The 26,185-nt window shown below is 46.3% G+C and overlaps 1 protein-coding gene across 1 annotated transcript in view; it reads right to left on the reverse strand.

Annotated features, from left to right (window-relative positions):
- NFX1 (nuclear transcription factor, X-box binding 1) overlaps positions 1 to 26,185 on the reverse strand; it is an 892,403-nt gene that overhangs the window by 454,891 nt on the left and 411,327 nt on the right. Inside the window, exons 8-9 of the mRNA XM_086965422.1 lie at positions 21,021 to 21,120; positions 13,650 to 13,867 (exon numbers count right to left, since the gene is read on the reverse strand). Coding sequence (XP_086821548.1) covers positions 13,650 to 13,867; positions 21,021 to 21,120 — 318 coding nt within the window. The remainder of the gene's footprint in view (positions 1 to 13,649; positions 13,868 to 21,020; positions 21,121 to 26,185) is intronic.

Below are 26,185 nucleotides of genomic sequence, written 5' to 3' on the forward strand. Positions count from 1 at the left end.
TGGGGATATTTCAAGCAATCAGGGTCATTGGAATATTAGGGGCAAAAAGACTGAAGAACAGAAGAAGTAGTGACTCTGATTCCCATAGATGATCGGGGGGCACAAAACTCATAGATGAGCAATGTAGGACATGAAAGATTCTTGGATAGACTATAATCACCCTGACTAGAACTTGAAGAGTTCATGGTTTTCAGCCACACAAGAATTCAACCAAGACACCAGTTTGGTAACAAAATTGGTACCTGGGGTACATCTGCAGTCGTTTGCTTCAGTGAACACGTTTTGATGCCACTGGGTGGAAACACAATATTTTTTAGTCTAAGCAATGAGTTTATTAATCGTGCCCATGGCTGAAATAGAAAAGAATCTAGGAAGAGAAGACAGGATGTTTCTTTGTATTTGAAATAATGAAAACAAATGTGTAGCTCAGCCTTTCCCAGGCTCTGTCTATCTTCATCTCTTCCTCCTAAGCACAAACAGTACAGTCAGGCATCCTGCATTGTGCGCTATGAGTGCCCTGAGTGTACTCTTCCGTCTTCTCAGCTCCCTTCTCTAGAAGTAATGAAGCTTGGGAGGAGTAGCCCCTTCCCTCAAAATGCACCTAAAAACAACAGTCTGACGATTAATCTAATAAGCAAACCACTGATTGTCCCCAAGTTAGGATTTGAAACACAACGCAGGGCCTTAGGGCAAGGTGGAAATGACAAAGCCACTAAAAAAAGCTCTAGGGAAACAACAATTTTCCATCTCACCTTTAAGCAAATGAACCTGAAAATTGGTACTCATAGCATTCCTTTATTATTTTCATGAGGACACTGTTTCAGAATATCCTACAGCTAATGCCTTGAAAATTCGTCCATCCCATCCTCCGAAGTAGAATGTGGCTCCACTGAATGACTGATTTCATTCTGTTGCTAACCTTAGCTGCCTCAATGATAGATTTTCAACTTTCATCATGGAATAGTTTGGCAATACATAGCAAACAGGGGCTTTAATGACCAGCACTTTTAACTACTGGCCACATTTGCTATTTAATAACATTTGACCTAATATAATGTTGCAGAAATTGGGGTTCTGTCTTTTTCTGATTACAAGAAGATAGGCTCTCTGAGACACTCAATGAGTGGATTAGCTGCATGGGTGTTTGTGAAACTGAGAATCATGTTCTTAGGTTTTGGTTATTTCCAAACCACCTGCTGTAAACCTGGACAATTGAGAATGCACGTTTATCAAACGCAGTACTGAGGCCACTAAACAAGAGAGGTCTGCAGATAGGCCAATGGAAATATCTTTCCTACGTTTAAGAGTAGATGTGTAATTACGTGCTGAGAAAAATGTTTCACAGACCTCAAAGGGAAGTGCTAATGATAATGCCACATGTTCTCCTGAGCTGGACGGAAGGCATAGTTTCTTCCATGTCTACTGCACTGTAGTATCAAACTTCTGTACTGATCCTGACTTACCGCAGATACAAGTAGATCATACTGCCAAGAGGCAATACTGCAGGAAGCCCCAAATCATAGTCCTACTCTTAGAGCATACACTGGATTCTGCGGTAGCCGCAGTAGTATTTCAGTCACCCTACTACTAGTTTACCTATATTTACTCAAGTGCAATTAGGCAGGGCTTTATCCGTTAAGCCATTAGGATTAGAAAAACAGCAAGGTAGCCAAATGGACAGAGTGTAATACGCTACTAATTACCACTGCCAGTGTGGAGTGGGCCATGACTCATGAGAAGCAAATCCTTGAGTGGGTCATGATGCCCTTCCCTCCCTTAACAGTGGTAATAAAAGCACTCTCTGCATATGGTTTGTGGCAAGATATTTTGTTCATGAATATTTCTTTTACTAAACAGTAACAAACCAGGCAAAAAATGGTTACATTTGTGCAGTGCAGTAAAATCAGTTTCAAGAGACCTTGTGATTATTAGGGGAGTTATTTCCCTCTGTAAAGTAATTGTTGAACGTGATACTTACCTTCAGTAACGATGTATCATGTAGAGACACAGTCTAGCCACAGATTCCTTAACTAAGAATATCCCCAGGCATCGGACTGGATCCCGCAAACTTTCAGCAGCAGCATCTCTGCAAGAGTGGTGTAAAAACGGGGAAATGGCATTGGACCACCTCTCTGCAACGCAGCTCTGTGGCGCTTACTGGATGTACCTGGTGGGCTAGATGGCCCCCAAAGACCCTCAGGATTAAAGGGGAGTTGCTACCTCCCACTAGAGAATCTCAGTGGCTAGAAACATGTGGTCGCAACATTTTTGACTCAGCCAGTGAGAGATCGAGAGAGCACTAAGTGTTGTAGCTGAGCCAAGGGGTGTTCAAAAGCACTCATTGTTTACAAAGGTTACTTAGGTGACTGGAGATGCTACAAAGTGGCTGATAAAACCGGCCCATTTATATACATGGAATTTTTAAATTTTAAGGTCATGGCGGGAGAGCAGGAATTCGGTGAATTGTTGCCAAAGAGCAGAACTCTAATGTCATTCATAATTGAGGGGCGAGAGCAGCAGATCCGGAGTTATGCCAGGGGATATTAGTTTAGCCCATGTTGGCTGGTTGAAAGGAGATATATCCAACGCTGTTCTCTAGTTAGTAGAAATTTGTTGTTGTTGTTGTTGCTACATTCAATGTGTTCTATAACTATCCATGACAGGGAATTGGGTGTGTGCCCATTTTGTATATAATGATCTGTTAGTTTGCTAATATTCGTTTTTCACCGAATGGTGCTACGGTGTTCCACGATTCCGGTCCTGACTTTGCGTGAAGTCATCCCAACGTAGCGAAGTTTACAGGGAAACTCAATTAGGTAAACTGAACTAGTAAAGTTACATTTGGTGTGTGTGTGTGAGTTGACGCCATATCTTGCCGGGTTCGGGGTCTAATGTTTTGGTAGGCCGTGTTAAGTGGCTAACACTAAAATCACCCTTGACACAGCTACAACAGTTAGCGCTCTCTCTATCTCAGTTCCACCACTAACTTCCTAGTGAGTGGATATTTTTTTATAAATAGCACTTGTGGATTTAATTAATCATTTTGTATAGCATGTATAATAAACTTCGTGCTTTTCATTCTAGACTGCCCGTTGTCTATAAACACTTGTGGCAGTCTCTTTTGTAATAATGGACGCACTCACAGCCATACGCATACCCTCCATAAACATAGTGTTGTCTGTTTTCAGTGTCTACTCCCCCGCAGACGCTACTCGCGTCTTTAAGGAGAGTGCATTCACCTGTGATGCCAGTTTAGATATTTAAACACGTCCTGAACGGACGCCAACATCGACGGAGTTTCCACGCCAGCCAAGTAGGTCTCAGTGCGGGTCACGAGCTTTGACGAAGTAAGTTGGGTTTTAAAGGGATCCAAAGCATGTACATGCCGGGGAAACTTCCTAACCTCGGTGCTCTTTTACCTACGTACCAGAGTGTGACTACAAGATGGACCCCCTGCCGGAAACTCATGAGGCTTATCTCTGACAACATCAGAGTAAGATTTCTACTCAGTGATTTAGCCGTTTTTTTTACACACAATGCACACTATTTTTCCGTTATTGAACTTTATGGCACAGTAGCGCATTTCACTGGCAAATACGGATCTTTACACCATAGCACTGTCACAAATGGTATGTCACCAACGCATTTACCCAGCTACAGCACCACCACTACGGTACAGATTCACGTTATTTATATGTGCATTTATTGAAGGCTAACTTTTTATATGTATGTCTGTCTGTGTTGTATCTGTGTTTTCCTTTCCTTTCACGGTTTAAACCACCAGAGGAAACCCTCCTCTCTCCCATAGCGCACATTAGTGAATGTGACACATACCTGGTTATTTAAACATTATTGACCACGTTCTATTCACCTTCACTTTCTCACAATTAAGGTTCTCAAGAAAGCCAGACCAATATGCGGCCTGGCTGAAACATGTTGACCATAGTGGATGAGTGAGACCATAGTAGACAATTACGATGCTGCTTGTATCACTGTAGCATTATTGGGAGCTATACTATGCTTAGGTTGCACATTTTGCATTTATTGCACTCGTTGCACTTGCTGCACTTTAGGAATTCCTGTTTCGTATAATAGAGTTCGAAAACCAAAATGGTGAGAAATAAGGTGACATTCCTGTCTTTGAATGCAAATGGGTTGAATAACAGTCGAAAGAGAAATGCTATAGAGAGCTGGTTAAAAAATCTCTGCCCTAAGATTATCTTTATACAAGTTACACACCATAGGGTACTATCAGACTCCGAAAATATCTTAAAAAACTGGGTGGGTTATAGCTTCGTCTGTATCAGGGATGGTGCAGAGGGGTGTCAGTATTCTCATAGGAAAACATGTCCAGTTCCAAATGGAAGGCTCACATTCAGATTTAAGTGGTAGATGGGCATTTGTATATGGGAAATTAAATCAGTTAAATAGAATACTTGCCACAATATATGCACCAGTTATAGACGACCCAATGCCTATTTTGCAACTAAAGCAAGCACTGACGGGAATTCCAGGTCAAATATTATGGAGGAGGGGGGGGGGTTAATTTTTTACAAAATCCCTTAATTGACTCCACCAGGAAGGACCGGCGCCAATCAAATGTTTGATTGATTCAGATGCTCCGTCCATCACCACCCCCTTTTGTACCGCTTTTGGCCGCCATAAGTGTGGCAGGGTATGCTCAGACGTGAGTCCCTTGCTCACTTTGCCACCGGATTCAAGCAAGCCAGGCTGAAGACGGCTGGAATCCCAGAAACCGGTCCTCGGAAGCTTGTTTCCGGTCCAGGGAAGACAATGCTTGGCACTTCGGGCTGGACTGTTCCCATAAGGCACAGGGTCAGACTGATTTGCATATAGCCATGTCTGAACTGGGGTGGCAGAGTGGGCTAAAGAACGGTGATGGATTAAACCCAGATCTTTTGACTGGGTGTGAGTGTTTGATTGATTCAGATGCTCCGTCCATCACCACCCCCTTTTGTACCACTTTTGGCCGCCATAAGTGTGGCAGGGTATGCTCAGACGTGAGTCCCCTGATCACTTTGCCACTGGATTCAAGCAAGCCGGGCTGAAGACGGCTGGAATGCCAGAAACCGGTCCTCAGAAGCTTTTTTCCGGTCCAGGGAAGACATGGCTTGGCAGTTTGGGCTGGACTGTTCCCATGAGGCACAGGGTCAGACTGATTTGCATATAGCCATGTCTGAACTGGGGTGGCAGAGTGGGCTAAAGAACGGTGATGGATTAAACCCAGATCTTTTGACTGGGTGTGAGTGTTTGATTGATTCAGATGCTCCGTCCAGCACCACCCCCTTTTGTACCGCTTTTGGCCGCCATAAGTGTGGCAGGGTATGCTCAGACGTGATTCCCTTGCTCACTTTGCACTGGATTCAAGCAAGCCAGGCTGAAGACGGCTGGAATGCCAAAAACCGGTCCTCAGAAGCTTGTTTCCGGTCCAGAGAAGACATGGCTTGGCAGTTGGGGCTGGACTGTTCGCATGAGGCACAGGGTCTGACTGATTTGCATATAGCCATGTCTGAACTGGGGTGGCAGAGTGGGCTAAAGAACGGTGATGGATTAAACCCAGATCTTTTGACTGGGTGTGAGTGTTTGATTGATTCAGATGCTCCGTCCATCACCACCCCCTTTTGTACCGCTTTTGGCCGCCATACGTGTGGCAGGGTATGCTCAGACGTGAGTCCCTTGCTCACTTTGCCACTGGATTCAAACAAGCCGGGCTGAAGACGGCTGGAATGCCAGAAACCGGTCCTCGTAAGCTTGTTTACGGTCCAGGGAAGACCTGGCTTGGCAGTTCGGGCTGGACTGTTCCCATGAGGCACAGGGTCAGACTGATTTGCATATAGCCATGTCTGAACTGGGGTGGCAGAGTGGGCTAAAGAACGGTGATGGATTAAACCCAGATCTTTTGACTGGGTGTGAGTGTTTGATTGATTCAGATGCTCCGTCCATCACCACCCCCTTTTGTACCGCAGACTACTCAGCGGCAAGCGGAACTAAAGACGCCTGAAGGAAGACCCTACCATGACACTACAAGCCACTATGAAAAGCTTGGTCAAAAAATGCAGAAGAAAACCATCACATGTACAAACAGGAGGCGGACTTTCTATGTAATGATAATGCAAAAGTCCCCTATTTTTACACAGTACCAAAGATACACAAAGAGGCCAGACCACCCACAGGAAGAACAATCCCCTGGGGTATCAAGTCATTATTAGAACCTCTTTCCTGGTTATGTGACTTTTTGCTGAATCCTCTAGTACAGAAGGCTTCCTCATACATCAGAGACACAAAGCACCTACTGAACATCATTAAAGACCTTAGGTTTGACCCTACCACCCAACTCCTAGTGGGGTTGGACATTGAGAGCCTGTACACAAGCTTACCTCAAGATGCTACCTTACAAGTTCTCAACAACATACTCATGGAGAGCCACTGGGAATACACCACCCCGGAGACTTCATCCTTCAATGTGCTACCCTAGCTCTCAAGGAGAACTATTTAGAGTTTGAAGGGGAATTCTACCTCCAGACCAACGGCACATTTTTGGACAGCATTTCTACCCCCAGTGTGGCCAGACTTTATGTTTACCATTTTGAAAAATATACATACTCTCGGACACAAACCCTTACACTAATAACATCAAACTAGGGCGTTGGTACATAGACGACTTCATGATCTGGGCTGGTCCGCAGTTTTCCCTAGCAGCCTTCCTAGCATGGCTTAATGGGTGTGACCCCTACCTGCGGTTTACCAGCACTGCCAGTGCAACCAACCAACCTACCTTTCCTTGATCTGACAATTGAAGCAGAGGCAGGCACTCTCAAAACCACCACATATTACAAACCGATGGCCAGAAACTCACTGTTACAATTTGACAGTTTTCATCCCCACCCTCTCAGGGAAAATCTCCCATTCAGCCAATTTCTCCGTATACAAAGAAATTGTAGCCAGACCTCTGACTATCACAGACAATCGGCCGATTTGGCTGTGAAATTACAAGCACGAGGATACCCCGGAAAATTGTACAACTCATCCAAAAACGTGCCTGTAATCAAAACAGGAATGCCCTACTGGAGGACAACACACATAGGGAAATCACTACTCCTCTCACATGCGTCACAAGGTACAACAAGGCCTCCAACTGTGTGGCTATGATAATACGGCAAAATTGGCGCATCCTGAACTCGGGCCCAAGAAACTGGGATTTGTTTCCATTAAAAAAAGGTAGTAGTCTAAAAGACCAACTAGTGTCAACCTGACCGAAGACATTTAAGAGCATCACCACCAACAACATCACCAATGCCTGGGGCCTGCCTAAAGTGGTCGGACATTACCCGTGCAGTGATTGTAGTGTTTGCCACTTAACACGGCCGACCAAAATACTAGACCACGAACCCGGAAAGATATGGCGTCAACTCACACAAATCAACTGTAAATCTACTAGTGTAGTCTACCTAATTGAGTGCCCCTGCAAACTTCACTGACGACACGCAAAGTCAGGACCAGAATCGTGTAACACCGTAGCACCATTCGGTGCAAAAAGAATATTAGCAAACTAACAGATCATTACATACAAAATGGACACACACCCAATGACCGGTCATGGATAGTTATAGAACACATTGAATGGAGCAACAACAACAAATTCCTACTAACTAGAGAATAGTGTTGGATAGATCCCCTTTCAAGCCACCAACATGGGCTAAACGATAATATCCCCTGGCATAGCCTAAACATCTGAACTGCTGCTCTCGTCCCTCAATTATGAATGACATTAGGGGTCTGCTGTTTGGCAACAATCCAACAAATTCTTGCTCTCCCTCTCCCTACACGACCATCAACTGCTGGGCATCACCCCTTAAAATTTAAAATTCCATTTATATAAACGGACCGGTTATATCAGCCACTTTAGAGCATCTCCAGTCACCTAATTAACTTTTTTAAACAATGAGTGCCTTTGTACAACTCTTGACACAGCCCCAACATTTAGTGCTCTCTCTCTCTCTCAGTCCCACCACTAACTCCCTAGTGAGAGGATAATTTTTTTATAAATCTCCCTTGTGGGATTGAATTACTCATTTTGTATAGCATTTATAATACACTTTGTGCTTTTTATTCGGGACCGCCCGCGGTCCATAAACACTCGTAGCAGTCTGTTTTCCAATAGTGGACGCGCTCACAGACATCCGCATACCCTCCATAAACATAGCGTTGTCTGTTTTCAGTGTCTACTCCCTGCAGATGCTACTCGCGTCATTAGGGAGAGTGCATCCACCTGTGATGCACATTTAGGCATTTAAACAAGTCCTGAACGGACGCCGACATCGACAGAGTTTCCACACAAGCCAAGTAGGTCTCAGTGAGGGTCGCGAGCTTTGACGAAGTAAATTGGGTTTAACAGGATCCAAAGCATGTACTTGCCGGGGCAACCTCCTAACCTTGGTGCTCTTTTACCTACGTACCAGAGTGTCACTACAAGCCGGACCCCCTGCCGGAAACTTATGAGGCTTATTTCTGACAACTTCACAGTAAGATTTCTAATCAGCGATTTAGCCGTTTTTTTTCTTCTTTTTTTACACACGATGCATGCTATTTTTCCGCTATTGAACTTTCTGGCACAATAGCGCATTTTACTGGCAAATACCGATCTATACACCATAGTAGTGTCACAAATCTTATGTCATCGCCGCATTTACCCGGCTACAGCACCACCACTCGGGTACAGATTCACGTGATTTATATGTGCATTTATTGAAGGCTAACTTTTTATATGTATGTCTGTCTGTGTTGTATCTGTGTTTTCCTTTCCTTTACAGGTTTAAACCACCAGAGGAAATCCTCCTCTCTCCTATAGCGCACCTTAGTGAGTGCGACACATACCTGGTCATTTAAACACTATTGACCACGTACTATTCACTTTTACTTTCTCACAATTAAGGTCCTGAAGAAGGCCAGATAAATATGCGACCTGGCTGAAACATGTTGACCATAGTGGATGAGTGAGACCATAGTACTCTCCACGTACATCCGCCGCTCTGTTTTTAATATTGCCAAGGGCTCATCAATAAAATAAACACTTTGGGTAGTGGGACCCAAGGACAGTTTGTTAACTTACACGCACACACTATCACTGCACACCCACTTATCAATACCCGCTCCGCTGTAAACAGGCATCGTAGCACACCTGGGGTACACTAAGTACCACCAGAGTTGGCCCGATGATGAAGCATGCCACCAACTAGGTTGGTGGGTGAGGGCTTACACAAGAAACAGATGTTTCCTCTACCTGAGAAACACCCATATCCCTTTTACCCATAGGCTAGTTCTTGTTTATTACTCATTTATTATCAGGGGAAGTGAACTGGCTTTTATGTTTCTCTCTCTCTTCCTTTGATATTAACTATCTTTTTCTTGTGACATAGGCAGAGTTGCCTTGTTTGTTTTGGTCCCTAGGTTCATGACGTAATACCCAGATGGCCTAGGCGGCGACTCCACCGTGTTTGCCTTTGTTCAGTACAGCTGGTCAGCTGGTTCTGCCTTCCTTTCAGTACTCTGACTGTGAGCTTATCTCAAGAGGAGCCCCCTTACTGGGGTTAAGATATACCCTATGTGGGGTAGTTGCTAGCTATTGTGTAGCTGTCCTTCTACAAGGAAGGCTTGGTACGCTCCTGTGGAGTCTGTCTTACAGAGATTCTTCTGTGAATCAGTCTATTCTCTCTCTCTATGCTGTTATGCTTCCTACAGACTGGCATCGCTCTATTGCATTTTCAGTTCAGGTTGGGGTCTACGGTTGTCCGTAATACTTCAAAGCTTCGGAAGAGGTTCCCTACTGTGACGCTTCTGCCTTGCCTACCTTTCCCAAGGGCGTTTTTCAGCTTCACTGTGATCCTCTTTGTCCATTTTGGCTGCTCTTCTTTTCGCCAGCCACTGTCCTTTGGGACACTTGCTCTGTTCCGTTTCAGCAGTCCTTCTGTGGTTGACGCCCTACCATCATGTAGCACCAGGGCAGAGCCGCTATGCGGCACACTTTTTCAGTGTTTGCGCATAGTGTGGGTGCACTCTGGCATGTTTACTATCTTGGGGTGCCTGTGTTCTTTCTTCCGCTTCTGCGGTGACTGGTTCTACCCTCCACTCTCTGGGGTGGGTAATGCTTTCTTGTCATTCAACTCTGTCTGGACTGGTTCATGGGCGGTGGTGTCTTTGTCATAGAAGTCTACGCTGTACACTGCAGTGTACCCTCATTTTATGGGTTCTTGCCAAACAGGAGTTTTGTTTCTCTTTCTCTGCTGCTTTACGCGCAGGTGTTTTCCAATGCTTCTGCTTTGGGTTCCTGCTGTAACACCCTCAAGGATAGTGTTCTCTTGGAGATACTTGCTTTCTTAGGTCCTAGGCCAATACATTGGTCCTGACTGTTTCCACTTTCATGCCCCGCTCCATTCCCTCCTCTGTTTCGCGGGGGGACTTTGGCTCCTCTCGGACATAGTCCATTTCTGCTTCAACATGAATGTTGGTACTTATGGCATACCCTTGTCTTGTTTTATGCAACACATCCCTTTCAGATGGGTATCTTTCTTAATATATATCTGCTTTATGCTCTTCCCACAGCGCGGTAGCGCAGGCAATGTTCCTTTCTGCAGTGCCCGTGGTCTTCGCCCCGGTCTGCTCATGGTGCGAGCTCTTGTGCGTGTATGTCCAGCTTGCCAGGGGCCACTTTTTGCCGGTTGCCTACCTGGTGATGCATTTTGTTAACATCAGAGCTGCTCACGCTACCCTACTATGGTATTTCCCTATGCTTGGTGTGGTTCTGGCGTCCACAAGATATGTTTATATGTTTTCATACCTTTCACATGAATACCAGTCTTGCTGTGATCCTGTTATGGGTGCTTCTGCTTGTTGCCGTCCACCCTCTCTCATGTCTTTGTGAAAGAGCAACTGCTTACTTGAGTATCTTGTGTTTCTGAGGAAGCTGGCACTTTCTGCCCATGGGTCGGCATCCTGCCAATGTTGCCCCATGTATCTTAGCTGGTGCAGGTTCAACAGTGCTTTTTTCCACTGTTGCGCAAACTCTACCGGTATGTGCCGACTCTGTCATACCGTTTTGTCCTCTCTCTGGGTCTTGTTTCCTGTCGACACATCGGAACCTGCAGATCCATCAGACCCTGGGCTTAGTTCATTTTCTTTTACGAAGCCATGAACTCGGACTTCTGCACCCGCATTTCTGACTCTGTGCTTCTTTCTTTTAACCCGGTATACACACAAGGGTTTTCATGCTGTTCTTTCACGGCTTGCGATGCCTTTGCCTCCCATTGCTTTCCGCTCTTTTCAGAGCTTTGTGGTCCGGTGTTAGCTGCACCGGCATTGCTGCCTCCACTGTGTTTCGTCACCTTATTGATGGCTAAGTTCTCTTTGGAACTTGGTGAGGTTCAGTCGCAGACCCGCCTCCTCTATAGGTATGGCTTTGAAATCTATTCTAAGTTAAGGAATCTGCGGATAGATGTCTCTATCAGTTGAACAAGTTACTTACCTTCGGTATCGATGTATCTGGTAGAGACACAGTCTAGTCGCAGATTCCTTAAAGCCTGCCCATCCTCCCCGTTCAGCACGCCTTGTACCCCACTTATTGTTTTACTTTTTATTGACCCTTTTTGTGTTGTACATATTTGATGTATTATTCATATTTGTTGCTGGTACTGCAACTTATTACCTTCCTTCCCTTCTATTGTAAAGCGCTCCGATATCCTTTGGGATCATGTTCGCGTTATATAGAACTTATATATATATATATATACACATATACACACACACCTCTATATCTACATATACACACACCTCTATATCTATATATACACACACACACACACATACATATATATAGATATATATTTTAAAATATAAATGCTCCGTTTGAATCCCCAAAGAATCGGCACTCCACATAGTGCTGGATATTCAATTTATTGCAATCTTCATGGCAAACATAAAAGCGTGTATACAAATAAATATATATATATATATATATATATACACACACATCTCTATATATGTATATACACACACATCTATATATATGTATATATGCACATATCTATGTATATGTATATGTATAAACGCATACACCTATATATAGGTATATACACACACATCTATACATATGTAAATACACACACACACAGCAATTACGCAGGGCTTGATCCTTAATGCCATTCGGATTAGAACAACAGCAAGGTAACCAAATGGACAGAGTGCAATACGCTGCTAATTACAATTGCCAGTGTGAGGTGGTCATGACTCATGGGAGGCAAAGCCTTGAGTGGGTCATTATGCCCTTCCCTCCCTTAACAGTGGTAATAAACGCACTCTCTGCATATGGTTTGTGCCAAGATCTTTTGTTCATGAATATTTCTTTTACTAAACAGTACCAAACCAGGAAAAAAATGGTTACATTTGTGCAGTGCAGTAAAATCACTATGAAGAGACTTTATGACTATTAAGGGAGTTATTTCCCTCTGTAAAGTAATTGTTACATGTAGTCTATAATGCAGTAAATATTTATTGTTTTTCTAATTTCAGTTTTGCTGTACTGCGGTAGTAATTCGAATTATGATATGTCCACTGTCATAGTACATGTGTGAATGCTAGTTTATTAGTATAGTAGCTCTAAACAAAATGTATTATTGGGGACAAGTTTACTTTCATTTACCTGATATATATTATATATATATATCCTCTGTATGCATCCGCACAGAAACAGCACTACACATAGTACTGGATATTCAATGTATTGGAATCTTCATGGCAAACATAAAAGCGTGTATACAAATATATACACACACACACACACATATATATGTACATACACAAACACAGCTCTTTGTCTTGCCAGTAAATATATAAATGGAGATGGAGTTAGAGTGAGAGAGGGAGCTAGGCAGACAAGTCTATATGTTACTACACTATCTAACCCATTAGCCAATTAATATGTTCTGTGATGGCAAATAATTATTTAGCTTGAGGCTGGCTATCAAGGATATGACTGCTAAAAGGCGCAAAGAGCGCCATGAATGGTAATCGATATTTCAGTGCAAGGCACATTTTGCTATGCTTCATATTCTTCTTAAGAAGACATTTATATGTATTTTATTTTGATTACTATTCCGCTTTAGTCACTGTGGTTTGTGCGTTTGTAGTTAGATTATGTAAGAAATAAACAAAATAGCATTAGCACTGAATAAACAAGGTAAAATTCGGTAATTTACAAAAACAAGTGGCAGTCTATGGCGGGAGATGGAACTAAAGTAGCTTTCTTGAACTGTTTTATTTCCTGAATTGAACTAATTGTGGACATAACAACCAGCATCTACTTTTCGCCAGGTTTAACATTTGTAAAAAGCTATGTTGGGCCGAATTCCATTATTTCCGATTGAAGTAAAAAAAAATGGCAATCACAGGCTTCAATGCTAAAGACATTAAAGCAATTTCTGTACCACAGTGCCTTGAATTTGCTCATGCTGAAAAATAATGCATTTTGTTCAAATGTCTAAAAATTATATGCTGCTGAAATTATAGTTCAACGGTGACTGCTGCTAGGCACTTAATAATTTTAGCGCAAAGTATTCATGGAAAATGTGGCTGGTTACCTTGGGAACCACATGGTAGAGGTTTACCACATGTTTTTCCACATGATGGTATGGGGTCCGTGCAGGTTTTTCGATCAACGCATCCCAGTTCTAGTAATTTGCTGAGAGGAGTCTGCCCGCATGGGCAAAAGCGCACCACCTGGGGTAGCCGTGGGCAAGGCTGGCATGGCTGTGGGTGGCATACCTCTGTACATCCGTGCCTCCCACAGTTCAGCTTCCTAGAAAAGCAAAAAATATGATAAATGTATGACCATGACAGCAGGCGGAAAAACAGCTTTCGCTAGAAAAAGCAAGAGCATAAGAAAACATACAACGTTTTTACATTGCAATGAGAAACAACCTATTAAAGTGTCCACTTAAACATCAGATATATTATTTTACAATTTAGTGGCATCTCCAAAGAGGTGCACTGAATTAACAAGATTTAATTTCTGGCAAATCGAGCCTTACCTGGTTTGATGGATGGTACTTCAATTCTTGCCAGGCAACTGGACACATGATACGGTTAGGCCTTATATTGGGATGCTCAAACAATTAGAAGTCACTGGGTAGTGGTCTGTGTGGGCAATGAAAGCTTACCACGTGTCCCTACCCCACAATGCTACTGCATTTCAACTGAATAATCAGTTTCCTCCTTTTAGGGATCCCGCCCTTCTGTAAAAATTGAGATCCAGCAGGCAATGCTTTCTTTGTGAGAAGAGATACAAACACCTTTACCAAGACCACAAAGTACTGGCCCTGGAACAGATTTACTTTTTGCACAGCTTCCCCATATAGTTTTTATGCCGCAGACCTTTATAGGTGTTTCCCATGGCATGCATTGCGAATCCAAGCCAATGTTGGGGGAAATGGTAGAACGTACACGTTACTTACCTTCGGTAACGATGTTCCTGGTAGAGATGTTGTCTAGCAGCAGATTCCTTAACTTAGAATATCCTCAGGCATGAGTCTGGATCCAGAAATGTTTTGCAGCAGCACCTCTGCGGGCCAGGGTACCGCGCCACACGACCACGCCCTGATGTTGTCCTCGTACGCGACGTCAGCGAGGTCAAATAAGTCCCTCCTGGTGCGCTGACGTCAGTTTTCTTCAGAGAAACTTTTCAGCAGCACAACGCGGAGCCAACAACTAAAAACTGTAAAAGTATGGGAACAGTATGCGAGGAATGAAAATTCCGTATATAAAGAAGGGGGGATGGTGGAAGACACCATCCTAAAGACAGAAAAGAAACCGCCTACACATATAAGTGGAGGCTGTAAGAAAGAGCCCTGCAGGCCAAGCGGAGGTTCCCCCCCGAGTGCAACAAGGGAAGAACATTACAACAGACAGAAATAGACTGATAGTGCCATGTGGAACTGTGTCGTCCAGTAAGAATGGAACAAAGAAAAAACAGTCCACTGTAGTAAAGAAAGAAAAGACTGGCTTTTCCTATCTAAAACAGTGGTAGGAAACAGAGCACAACCAACCCTAAAAGAGGATGACCACGAGAAGAGCAGGACCCCGAGGTAGTAGAGCAGACTAAAGGGAAAACAAACCTTCCCGTGAATCAAAGGTACCATATAACAGAAAGAAGTCCCTCAGCAGAGGTTAACTGTATATGAAAGCACCCACAAACTGAAACCCCTGAAAATAAAACCCAATGGCAACTGAAGAGGCCAGTGGAGAACACCACCAGAAAAGGTCCTCGCAGAATGGGGAGGAGGGTTGGACATTATGGAATCTGCGGCTAGACAATGTCTCTACAAGATACATCGTTACCAAAGGTAAGTAACTCGTACATCTGATAGAGACATCTAGCCACAGATTCATTAACTTAGAATAGCTACCATAGCCATACCCTAAAAGGGAGTCGGGTCTGCGACAGGACAAAAGAAAGCGCCAGGCATGTGATCCGGCAACAGGGTGACGGAAAAAAGGGGAAAAACTGCGGCAGAACAGTCCGACAGCAACCCCAGCAGCTCAAAAAGCAGAAAACACAGGATAGAAGATATCTGACAACATGCCAGATTGGCACCACACCATACCAGTATAAAAATGACTGGTAGAACAATTTGATTCCCAGAAGAGAGAGAGAGAGAGAGAGAGAAGGATACTCTCCGCTAAATGGCGCACAAAAAGTGCATTAACCCAAGCTTGTAACGAACTTGAAGAGATGCAACCAGCGCCTAACAGACTAGGTTATAAAGGAAGCCAAAAGTGCCGGTAGCAGGAACCCAAAGGCAAACTAGAACCTGAGCAATGCATTGGAAACAGCCAGCAGGACAAGAAGCACACCAAGCGCACACCCGACCCCACAAGGGTAAAGAGGAGCAATAGCATCAACTCCCAACCCGCTGAAGCAGGTAGGATATGCTGCTGGCAAACAGCAATAGAGACCGTAAAGTAGCCTACACAGGCAAACGGCAATAGAGACCGTGAAGTGGCTCACATAGGAACAGAAGAGCGCCCGACTGGGCAGCATGAAGCCAAAGGAAGGTACAACCACAAAACAGACTCTTAGTCAGTAATCAATGACCACTGTCATCAGAACAACTGTCCTACAAGTGTAGCTTTAACAAGAGTTGGCAAATCTGAAGGGAGAGGCCAAAAACACCAAGTCAACGAATGGTGGAAAGAGTCTCAGATCCAAGACCAACACTCCAAAAGACATGGACAGCGTCGAACACCAAAAAGGGAGCATATGACAACTGGAAAACTACTCCAGGAACTGGAAGCAAAGAGGAACCTATGGTAGCTTGCAACCACCTTTAAGAGGCTCCCCCCACACATGGAGATATTGGTCCAAACAACGCAACGACGACAAGAGGCGGTGACGTAGGAAGGGGAAAACAAGGTAACTGGTAAGTAGACAAAGTATAAGCCGGACCATACCTAGCACATTAAGGGCAGGTAGAAGCCGTTTGCAAAGAGGAGAGTATGAAACCTCCAAAAGAGGTGGATAACCATGGTAAAAGCAGATGGCACCAAGGAAAGCATAGAACACCATACAACATACCTTCAATCAGTGCATGGAGCCCACATTATCTCCAGGCCCAGGTGAGATAAGCAAGGCTATATAATAGTGTAAAAGTACCCCACATGGAGTATGTATACCCCGGACAACGGGGTACACCTCTTAGGGCTAAAAGCCGGGTGAAATAGAATGCAGCAACGAACCGAACCCATGAATTGAGTCCTGGGCCGTAATGACGTTACTGAGCTGAACTACCGGCTGAAAGCCACATGCAGAGGACACAGCAACCTGTGACATACGGCCACTGAAGGCCAACATGCAACTGAAAGCAAAATGCATCCAAGAGATGCTAGTAAAAGGTTAAACACCGCTGATCACATAAAAAGAAGACATAAAGCTCACTGCTCATGTTAAACACAGAGCGCATCTAAAGGCTCACTGCCTATGTTAAACACATAGCGCATCCAACGTATGCGATAATGAAAGGGTATCACAGAAGACAGGCCTAAAAAGACCTAATCAATCAATCATATCATTTGTAAATCGCACTACTCACCCATGAGGGTCTCAAGGCGCTGGGGTGGGGAATGCAGCTACTGCTCGAAAAAAGCCAGGTCTTCAGGAGTTTTCTGAAGGTCAGCAGGTCTTGGGTCTGCCGTAGGTGGGTGGGGAGGGTATTCCAGGTCTTGGCGGCAAGGTGGGAGAAAGATCTGCCGCCGGAGATCGCTCTCAGAAGCGGGGGACTGTGGCGAGGGCAAGGTCGGCGGAGCAGAGAAGGCGGGTGGGGTGTAGAAGCTTAGTAGTCTGTTGAGGTACGTTGGTCCGGTGTTGTGGAGTGCCTTGTGTGCGTGGGTGAGGAGCTTGAAGGTTATCCTCTTGTTGACCGGGATCCAGTGCAGGTCTCTCAGCTGGGGTGTGATGTGGCTTTGGCAAGGGATGTAGAGGATTAGGCATGCAGAGGCGTTCTGGATGCGATGGAGCCGTCTCACGAGTTTAGCGGAGGCTCCTGCGTAGAGGGCGTTTCCGTAGTCCAACCTGCTGCTGACGAGGGCCTGGGTGACCATTCTTCTTGTTTCAGTGGGGATCCACTTGTAGATCTTGAGGGCATGCAGAGGGAGTTGAAGCAGGAGGAGGAGACGGCGTTGACCTGTTTAGTCATGGAGAGGGTGGAGTCGAGGACGACCCCTTGGTTTCGTGCATGGTCGGTGGGTGTTGGAGCGGTTCCCTGTGCGGTCGGCCACCAGGAGTCGTCCCAGGCTGAAGGGGGGGATCCGAGGATGAGGACCTCCGTCTTGTCCGAGTTTAGCTTCAGTCGGCTGTTCCTCATCCATTCATTAATGGCCTTCATTCCTTCGTAAAGGTTGGTTTTGGAGGTGTGGAGGTCCTTGGTGAGGGAGAGGATCAGCTGGGTGTCATTGGCGTAGGAGATGATGTTGAGGTCGTACCGATGGGCGACGTGGGCGAGCGGTGCCATGTAGATGTTAAACAGATTTGGGCTGAAGGATGAGCCCTGGTGTACGCCGCAGATGATCTCGGTGGCTTCGGAGCGGAAGGTGGGAAGGCGGATGTTCTGTGTTCTGCCGGAGAGGAAGGAGGTGGTCCAGTCCAGGGCCTTCTCTTGGATCCCGGCGTTGAGGAGGCGTGTTCGTAGTGTGTGGTGGCAGACCGTGACGAAGGCGGCTGACAGGTCCAGGAGGATGAGGGCCACCGTTTCTCCATTGTCCAGCAGGGACTTGATGTCATCGGTGGCGGAGATGAGGGCAGTCTTGGTGCTGTGGTTGCTGCGGAACCCAGACTGGGAAGGGTCCAGGATGTTGTTCTCCTCGAGGTAGCGGGTCAGCTGTTTGTTGAAGGTCTTCTCGATGACCTTTGCCGGGAACGGGAGCAGGGAGATGGGCCGGAAGTTCTTGAGGTCCGCCTTGGGTTTCTTGAGTAAGGCATTGATCCCAGCGTGCTTCCAGCTCTCCGGGAAGGTTTCTGTCTCGAAGGAGGGTTTGATGACTTTCCGGAGATGGGGTGCGATGGATGTGCTGGCTTTGTTGAAGATATGGTGTGTGCATGGGTCTGACGGAGATCAGGAGTGGATTGTGTTCATGATCTTGATGGTGTCGTCGTTGTTGATGTTTTTCCAGGAGAGCAGGAGGATCGTGGCCGTGGGGGCGGAGTCTCAGTGGTTGTCGGGGCGGTCGTGGCGTTGAAGCTGTCGTGGATGTCTGCGATCTTGCAGTGGAAGAAGGTGGCCAGCGATTCGTACAGGTCTTGCGAGGGTGGGACGTCGTTGGTGTTGGAGCTGGGATTGGAGAGTTCCGTCACGATGTTGAAGAGCTCTTTGCTGGTGTGCATGTTGTTGTCTAAGCGGTTTTTGAAGGAGGCCCTTTTGGCGGATCTGATGAGGTGATGGTGTAAGCGGATGGCATTCTTGTGGGCTGTGTGGCTGTCCGGTGTTCGTTCACGGAGCCAGATCCTTCAGCAGGGTTGCTTGGAGGCCCAGAGGTCTTCAGTGAACCAGCTGGCTTTCTTGTTGGTGTGACTGCTGGAGTGTTTCTTGATCGGGGCGAGGGTGTTGGCGCAGTCGTTGATCCACTGTCTGAGGTTGCGGGCGGCGATGTCGAGGTCGGTGATGTCAGCGGGTGGGCTCTGGGCGAGGGCGGTGGTTAGCTGGTCTTCAGTGACTTTGCTCCAGCAGCGGCGAGGCATCTGTTGGGTGCGGTGGTGCGTTTCTTGAAGGTGAAGTGAATGCAGCAATGGTCGGTTCAGTGGAGTTCGTGGTGTGGTTGAAGGAGATGTGGGGGCTTGAGGGGAAGATGGGGTCAAGTGTGTGACCGGCGGAGTGGGTGGGTGTTGTGACGAGTTGTCTGAGTCCGAGGTTGGCGAGATTGTCGATCAGGGTGGTGGAGTTGTGTCGTTGTTGTTCTTGAGGTAGAAGTTCAGGTCACCGAGGAGGATGTAGTCCGTGGAGGCGAGGGCGTGTGCGCTGACAAAGTCGGCGATGGAGTCGCTGAACTGTGGTCGGGGTCCGGGAGATCTGTAGATGAGGGTTCCTCTGAGGGTGGTAAAAAATGACCATGGCAGCTCTTCTGGATATGCGCTGATGAACAGATATCAACGCGCTGAGGTGGCACCTATATATGCACTGCACAAAACACATCCAGCGGTGACGCAGAGCAGATTATAGCCACCTAGGGGCATGCAGTCACTGCTCAAGATTTTCTGGATCCAGTTTGATGCCTGGGGTATATTCTGCGGTTAGGAATCTGTGGCAAGGAGTCTCTACTATTAGAGAAGAATAGCCTCCTGTTACCAATGCAGATGCACGAAAACAGTTGCTTATCTCTATTAAAATGAAAATAATTTCCTGCAAAGCTAAACTTACCCCTAATATCAAATACCACATAAAAAATATTTTCTCTTGAAAATAGAGTAGAACCCTATCAAAATGTCATCTACCAAAAAAGCTTTCAAGCATTAGGCACTTCAAGCAGTCCATACAACCATCACCAATAAACAAGAATTCTGCGAAAAACAATCTCAACACAACAATGCTTGGATCAGAGGCATACTAACTGCAATCCAAAATTATGCTCTTCGTGATCTCCTTCTGGCCCGACTCCACGAGCCAAGCATTACAGGTATCGAGTTTGACTGTACCAATCTGGTTAATGTGGTAGTCCAGAAAGAGAGGCAACTCAAGCCTGCGTCTTCATAAAGCATAATGTAAGCTGCCGTCAATGAACATTCACATTTTGCAAGACTTGCATATCTCATAACTTGCGTCTGTAACTCTTACCAAACTTGAAGACATGCAAATAATACTACTTTCAAGTGATTGGGCTATCTTCGCACTGCTTCATTCTTTTGGATTTGAGATTATAGGAAAAAATTAATTCCACCTAAAATTATTTTTTTTAAATCAGTCGGAAATCTTAACACAACAACCATTAATTTGTGGCACCATTCCTGATACAAGTAGCTTCATTCTTTCTGAACCTGGTTCATACTGTTATGCTGCTTCAACGGACGGTGTTGTGGGAGAGGGGAGGGGGTCTTGTCATATGTTCCTATTTTATACATTGAATATCTGTCTCTTTCTGTACTGCAAATGGTTGAAAGAGGAGAAGGGTCTGTTCTATATTGGTGCAATGCCTGTGGGACCATGTCAAATGCAGAATGAGAGAACATCCTGCGTATACTATAGGTAAAGACAGTACAGAGATGCAGCAGAGAGTAAATGGGTGCCAGACCTTGGTTGAGCAAGTTTGGGTACTAAAATATGTGTTCCTAAATTCTAAGAGCACCAAAGTGAAAGTATATTCAACAATTAGAAGTACATAACTTAATATTAGATTAACTATTTAAACATATAGGAGAAGTACTAAAGAGAACTCTAAAGGTCAATACGCTTAGCTTAATGGTGCCTTACTTGCCACAGTGCTTCTGGCAGGAGAAGTTTCCAAATCCATCATAGTTATCTTTATCTGTCCCGCAAGGCACATCTCTAGAGCTGCCCCCACAATAGCAAGCTAAATGAGAAAAGAAATACAAAAAACACTAAATATAAGATTATTTTTCTAATTAAACATACACAATTTTCACATCCAAACACAGCCTTAGCTATATTGTAGGATGGGTTAAATTCGACATTAAGATTTGTATGCATTCTCTTAGCATTGTGTGGGAATCTATTAACAGATCATTCTATCCAAGTAGTGTAGCAAACAATTTTGATTGACAGCTCACACATTTATTAGCCCCTCTCGTATGAAAAACATACTAAAACCATGCAGACAGGATTTATATAATAATGTACAGATATAGAGCGGAAATAAGTAATTTATTAACATCCTCGCCAGTGAACACCCCACGTTGTCTTTCTCGCTCTCTGCTTTTTCCTGGCTTGCACACACCAAAAGTATATTTCCACATTTTCCTTGTGCATTACACACACCTATTACCATCTTGTATGTTTTTAATTGGCAGAAGAGGTTGACAGGTCTCTTCTGGCACGCTCTCACTGCCTATACCTGTGCTTAGCCCGAATTTTGAACTCCTTATTGGATCAAAGCCTACCCATTTGCGCATCACTATTTCGAGCATGCAGAAAAGCCACTGGTGCATGCCTGCTATTACCACCATAATATGAGGCCCAGTGATTTACATTAGCTTTGAATATATGTTCATGTGGCATTGAACTTAAGGTTCAGTGGGTGTGACTGGTGTGGCAAGGGTGTGGGGATCGAGATAGACAGATATTACTAATGTTGTGAGTTGACTGAAGACTGAGAGCAGTTGCACCATGAGGTTTTTCTGCTGAAGTAGATATTTTTGGGCTGGGTGTTGCAGGATTATGATGATTGGGAGACGTGTTGTTCTGGAGTGTTAACGCCCATGGGAGGCAGAGGCTGTTTTTGTTCGGTGTTTTGTTCTGTTGCAGTGGTTAAGTGATGGAAGATGGAGCGGCGTGGAGTGCGTGGGGTATCGTAGGTTAATTCATAATATAGCTACACACTTTAGGGTGGTGACCTGGACTGTGCAGGGGCTAAACTTCTATATTAAGCGGTACAGGGTTCACCCATACCCCAGGTGACAGAGTATACAGATTGCTCTGCTGCAAGAAACACACCTAGTGGAGAGTGAAGCCCAGAAGGTGCAGCGGAAATAGAAGGGGCAGTTTTACCCTGCTACCTACTCTAACTAGGCTCGTAGAGTCTCCATATGGATTGGTGACCGTCCTGGCTTCGTCTGAAGCGGTCGCTCTCTTCTGCCCCTGCTCGATCCTGCCTTACACTGCCTGGTATCGTTAGCGCTACGCTGCTGCTTTGTATCAGCGCTTGACCGTGCCTGCAGAATTATTTAATTATCTCCACGTGCCCATCGGATTGATCGACTGTGCCTGCTTTGTTTAACTTTATTCGGAGCGCCTGTGTTGTGCTGTTTAAATCACACTGCCACAGCGTTTGTTTTAATACTGCTGTGCTTCTCACCGAGTAGATAATCAATTTAACTTTCCCCCAACCCGGTCTGCTCTTCCGTTCTCGCCGCCATTTGCACTGTTGTTGTTTTGCCCGGAGCCCGCCCCCTCCACCACGCACCCGCCTCCCAGCTGATCCTCCCTCGCCCCTCCCCTTCCACTATCCATATATGTCAGAAGCATCGTCGCGTAGCGTCCACGCGCAGCGTTCGCGCCCCAGTCTCGCCGAAGGTGCGCCAAAGGTAAGCCCGTCTACGCCCGTCCGCGCCAAGCCCGCGCCCAGCGCCAGACCCCCTGGCCCCCGTACCACCCACCCCACCCGCATTACTTACGACACCGCCACCCTCTTAGCCCTAAACCCCGGCCGACTCCCCAACTGCGCCCAAGCCGCTCCTGGACACACCCATGGACCCTTTACATGCAACTCCTGCAAGTATGACGGCACCAAGACAAACTCCTCATCCACTAACACCAAACAGAGTTCTGACACCAACCACCTAAAATGCATCCTGCTCAACACCCGCTCGGTCCACAGACACGCCATCGACCTTTGGAATCTACTAGACACCATCTCACCGGACGTCGCCTTCCTAACAGAAACATGGATGAACGCCTCCTCAGCCCCAGACATCACCATTGCCATCCCGGAAGGCTACAAGATCATCCGAAAAGACCGCACCTACCAAACAGGAGGAGGCATTGCTATCGTCCATAAGAATTCCATCCGCATCTCAACCAGCTCAGACGTCAACCTCGCTAGCGCCGAACACCTTCACTCCCAGATCCACACCGACCCCAAGACCACACTCAGAGGCACCCACCTCTACAGGCCACCAGGACCCCGTGCACAATTCCGTGAAGACATCACTGACTTTATGACCCCACACGCCCTCCCCTCCGAGGAATACATTCTATTGGGAGACCTCAATTTTCACCTGGAAAAAAAGCAACGACAGCAACACCACCACCCTTCTGGACAATCTCGCCACCTCGGACTCAAACAACTTGTTAATACCCCCACTCACTACGCAGGTCACACACTCGACCCTATCTTCACCTCCAGCAAACACATCTCCTTCAGTCACACCACAACTCTCCATTGGACGGACCACAGCTGCGTTCACTTTACCTACAAAAAGACCACAACCCACAACCATCCTCAACCTACTCTGCGAAGAAACTGGAACAAAATCACCATCGACCAGATCTCCTCATCGCTTCTTCAAAACCCCCCTGCCCACTCTTCGAACCCCAACCAAGCAGCCATTAACCTCACTCAATGGCTAACCAACAGCGCCGACAACCTAGCACCTCTGAAAAACCGTCAAATCAAACTAGGCAGCAATAACGCCCCCTGGTTCAAAGATGATCTTAAGAAATCCAAGAAACTCTGTCGCTCCCTTGAGAAGGCCTGGAAAAAAGACCCAAACACCAGCACCAGGGACGCCTTCAAAAACGCCACCCGCATACACCACCAACTGATCCGGAGCCAAAAAAGCCGCTTTCAAAGACCGACTACAAAACAACGCCCACAACACTAAGGAATTATTCAACATCGTCAAAGAGTTTACCAACCCCACCGCCAACTCCAACGAAATCACCCCCTCTCAAGCCCTTTGCGACTCCCTAGCTTCGTTCTTCCATGACAAAATCGCAGACATCCACAACAGCTTTGACAACCAACCCGGAGACCAACCCACCCAACCTTATGCCGTACCTTCACCCCCCTTGAACATCCTTAATGACTGGAACCCAATCTCCACTGAGGACACCATCCGCCTGATGAACTCCATCCACTCAGGATCCCCCACAGTCCCATGCCCTCACCACATCTTCAACAAAGCAGATTCCATCATAGCACCACACCTCCGAGACGTCATCAACTGCTCCCTCAACTCCGCCACCTTCCCGGAAAGCTGGAAACACGCCGAACTCAGCGCCCTTCTGAAGAAACCCACAGCTGACCCCACCGAACTCAAAAACTACCGCCCCATCTCGCTCCTCCCATTCCCGGCCAAAGTCATTGAGAAAGCTGTCAACAACCAGCTCGCCGCCTTCCTCGAAACCAACAAATCCCTCGACTCCTCACAGTCCGGCTTCCGAGCCAAACACAGCACTGAGACCGCACTCATCGCAGCAACAGACGACATTCGAAACCTACTGGACAATGGAGACACAGTCGCCCTCATCCTCCTCGAACTCTCGGCAGCCTTCAACACAATCTGTCATAGCACCCTGTTACAACGCCTCAGAAACATCGGAATCCAAGGAAAAGCACTGGAACGGATCACCTTGTTCCTTGCCGGAAGAACTCAGAGAGTCCGCCTCCCACCATTCAAGTCAGAGGCCACTGAAGTCATCTGCGGCGTACCACAAGGATCTTCACTCAGTCCCACCCTCTTCAACGTATACATGAGCCCCCTCGCGGCCATCGCACGCCAACACAACCTCAACATCATCTCCTACGCTGATGACACTCAACTGATCCTCTCACTCACCAAAGACCCTAACACCGCCAAAACCAACCTACATGAAGGAATGAAAGAAGTAGCCGAGTGGATGAAGCACAGCAGTCTGAAACTGAATTCAGACAAAACAGAAGTCCTTATCTTGGGTACCTCCCCTCCGCCTGGGACGACTCTTGGTGGCCAGAGGCCCTTGGAAAAGCACCCATCCCGACGGACCACGCACGGAACCTGGGCGTCATCCTGGACTCCTCACTCTCGATGACCAGGCAAGTCAACGCCGTTTCATCATCTTGCTTCAACATTCTTCGCATGCTCAAAAAAACTTTTCGCTGGATCCCCACCGAAACTAAAAAAACGGTCACCCACGCACTGGTTACAAGCCGCCTGGACTACGGAAACACCCTATACGCCGGTACCACCGCAAAACTTCAGAAAAAACTTCAACGCATCCAGAACGCATCAGCCAGACTCATACTAGACATCCCGCGTAAAGACCACATTTCTGGTCACCTAAAAAAGCTCCACTGGCTCCCCGTCAATAAGAGGATAACATTCCGCCTCCTTACCCACGCACACAAAGCACTTTACGAACTTGGACCCGAATGCCTCAACACACGACTTTCCTATCTACTCCCCCTCCCGCCAGCTACGCTCTTCCAACCAAGCCCTTGCCGCTGTTCCTCGCATCAAGAAAACCACCATGGGAGGAAGATCCTTCTCCTACCTGGCGGCTAAAACCTGGAACTCACTTCCCACTCACCTTCGCCTCACTCAGAACCACCTTGCATTCAGAAAGCAACTTAAAACCTGGATATTCGACAAGTAATTCCCCACCCTTCTCCAAGCGCCTTGAGACCCTCTGGGTATGTAGGGCGCTATATAAATTAACTAAATTGAATTGATTGTACCTCAGGTCCCTTTCCAGTTGCAGTGCTTTTAGGCTGATGTGGGAGGTAGATACTTTCTGCTGTGTGGCCGGCTAGACGGACGTGAAGTGTGTCTGCTGAATGTACATGCGGCAAACTCGGATAATGGGACATTCTATTTAGACCTGGAGCGAGCGCTCCTCCCTTATTTTGGAACCCCCTACTGTGAGCAGGAGATTTCAACCGCATCTTGGATGGTAGCTGGGATTCACATCCCCAAAAA

This window comes from Lissotriton vulgaris, chromosome 4_1 (assembly GCF_964263255.1).
Source record: "Lissotriton vulgaris chromosome 4_1, aLisVul1.2, whole genome shotgun sequence".
Lineage (NCBI taxonomy): Eukaryota > Metazoa > Chordata > Amphibia > Caudata > Salamandridae > Lissotriton > Lissotriton vulgaris.